Raw genomic sequence first — 2500 nt, forward strand, 5'->3', positions numbered from 1 at the left:
TTATACCCCCCTAATGGGCAGTTGATTAAATTCGGTTTAGTTGTCTTTATTTCACTACTTCTATATTGACACTGGAGCTCTCTCTCCCTCTCTCTCTCCCTCTCTCTATCTATCTCTCTCTCCCTCTCTCTCTCTCTCTCGCTCTCTCTCTCTCTCTCTCCCTGTCCCGTGGTTTCCCGTTGTTGCTTGTGCGGCTCCCGAGGGAGCAGGTTAAAAGCTGGCACAGCCTCTGCTCTGAGCTCATGGGGTTTCGTTAAGAACCAGGGTTAACTATTCCCTCTTCTTGTGTGACTCTCTTTTTCTTTCTCTCTCCCTCCACAAGTCAAGACTACACCTACATACATTCTCTGTCTGTGTTCTGTGTGTCAGGTGTGTATGCAGTACCTAAAGGACACTAACATGCTGTTTGTGGGTGGGCTGATGGTGGCTGTTGCCGTAGAGACGTGGAACCTTCACAAACGCATTGCCCTCAGAGTTCTGCTCGTTGTGGGGGTGCGACCTGCCCTGTAAGTAGCCAATCATAGACACACACAGGTGTCTGTATTGTTGTTTTTTCTTTTATCTTTCATGCTAATGTAACCAACAAAGCACAGAATTTTTTGTCTTTCTTGCCACCTTTCATATGATCCTCTCTACTTCACTCTCTCCCCTTCCTCCTTCCCCTGTCTCCCTCCCCCTCTATCCAGGCTAATGCTGGGTTTTATGGGTGTGACAGCGTTCCTGTCCATGTGGATCAGTAACACAGCCACCACCGCCATGATGGTCCCCATCGTCCAGGCTGTGCTGGAGCAGCTCAACAGTCCGCGAGGCGGGGGGGAGAACGCCCATGACACACAGATCACCCCCAAGAGTCAGAAGAATGGTACGACCCCGCCGGAAAACAGCATCATGCTGCAAGACTGCAAACTGACCACCCTGGAAAAAGTAGGACCGGAGGACAAACCAGCCCCCCAGGACAATCCTCCTTCTGAAAGCCCCAATGGGAAGCTGGATGACAAACAGGGTGAGGCTGGGTCACTGCCACCTCACTGGTAGATCCATTGCACAAACAGATCATGACAAATGGCATTCAGTCAATGCAGATACATATTGACAAAGCACAAATAACCATCACAAAAACAATAGTTGGTCCGCCGAATTGGCTACGCTTGGCTCTGACCAGATCCCTGATTCGGTCCTCCCACCCCCTCTCTCTCTATGTGCAGTGGTCGTGTCTGTGGTGGGTGTGAGGTCATGGTCTGAAGCAGAAAAGCAGGATGACGAGGAAGAGGAGGAGGAGGAGGAGAGGATGAAGATGTGTAAAGGCCTGACGCTGTGCGTGTGTTACGCAGCCAGCATCGGAGGTACCGCCACTCTTACAGGCACTGGACCCAACCTCGTTTTCATAGGGCAAATGAGCCAGTAGGTATCTTAGACACGCACTCACGCGCACACACACACACACACACACACACACACACACACACACACACACACATACATACTCCTCATCCATATTAGTAAGACTTATTTCTGTGAACACTGATGTCATTATAACTCAAACTCCTCTCCATTGTAAGACTCTTCCCCCAGAATGGTAATGTCATCAACTTTGCCTCATGGTTTGGGTTCGCCTTCCCCACCATGCTGCTGATGCTAGTTCTGGCCTGGCTCTGGCTGCAGGTCGTCTTCATCGGCTTCAAGTGAGTGACTGGAGGGGCGTCACCATACGTCACATTCACTGACTCCACAATGCTATCTGTGCTCTCTCTCAACTCAAGCAGGGTTTCTGACACTCCCACTCTTGCTCTATCTCATGGTATTCTCTGTCTCTCCCTCTCTCTCCCCCTCTATCTATATCTCTCCCTCCCTCTGTCTCTGTCCCTCTCCCTCTCCCTCCCTCTCTCTCCCTCTCTCTCCCTCTCTCTCCCTTCCTCTCGCCTCCTCTCGCTCCCTCTCTCTCTGTCCCTCTCCCTCTCTCTCCCTCTCTCTCTCTCCCTCTCTCTCCCTCTCTCTCCCTCTCCCTCTCTCTCCCTCTCCCTCTCTCTCCCTTCCTCTCGCTCCCTCTGTCTCTGTCCCTCTCCCTCCCTCTGTCTCTGTCCCTCTCCCTCTCTCTCCCTCTCTCTCCCTTCCTCTCGCCTCCTCTCGCTCCCTCTCTCTCCCTCTCTCTCTCTCCCTCTCTCTCCCTCTCTCTCCCTCTCCCTCTCTCTCCCTCTCCCTCTCTCTCCCTTCCTCTCGCTCCCTCTGTCTCTGTCCCTCTCCCTCCCTCTCTCTCTCTCCCTCTCTCTCCCTCTCTCTCTCTGTGCAGTCTGAAGCGGACATGGGGCTGTGGGGCCGTGCGGTCAGACAAGGAGCGGGCTGCGTACGCTGTGATCAGTGAGGAGCATCGTCGCCTGGGACCCATGTGTTACGGTGAACTCAGTGTCCTGGCGCTGTTCATCCTGCTCGTGGTGCTGTGGTTCTCACGAAATCCAGGCTTCACAGACGGCTGGGCAACCCACGTTTTCAACTCCAAGGCGGA

General features: G+C 53.2%; 1 protein-coding gene across 1 annotated transcript in view; it reads left to right on the plus strand.

Moving 5' to 3' along the window:
• The window catches only part of LOC308175023 (Na(+)/citrate cotransporter-like), an 8215-nt gene that overhangs the window by 1880 nt on the left and 3835 nt on the right, over window positions 1-2500 (plus strand). The window contains exons 3-7 of the mRNA XM_080550138.1: window positions 370-506; window positions 687-1003; window positions 1206-1401; window positions 1560-1682; window positions 2288-2500. Of these exons, the coding sequence (XP_080406264.1) occupies window positions 370-506; window positions 687-1003; window positions 1206-1401; window positions 1560-1682; window positions 2288-2500 (986 nt within the window). The remainder of the gene's footprint in view (window positions 1-369; window positions 507-686; window positions 1004-1205; window positions 1402-1559; window positions 1683-2287) is intronic.

This window comes from Nansenia antarctica, assembly GCF_963989245.1.
Source record: "Nansenia antarctica genome assembly, chromosome: 20".
In the NCBI taxonomy this organism is placed as follows: domain Eukaryota; kingdom Metazoa; phylum Chordata; class Actinopteri; order Argentiniformes; family Microstomatidae; genus Nansenia; species Nansenia antarctica.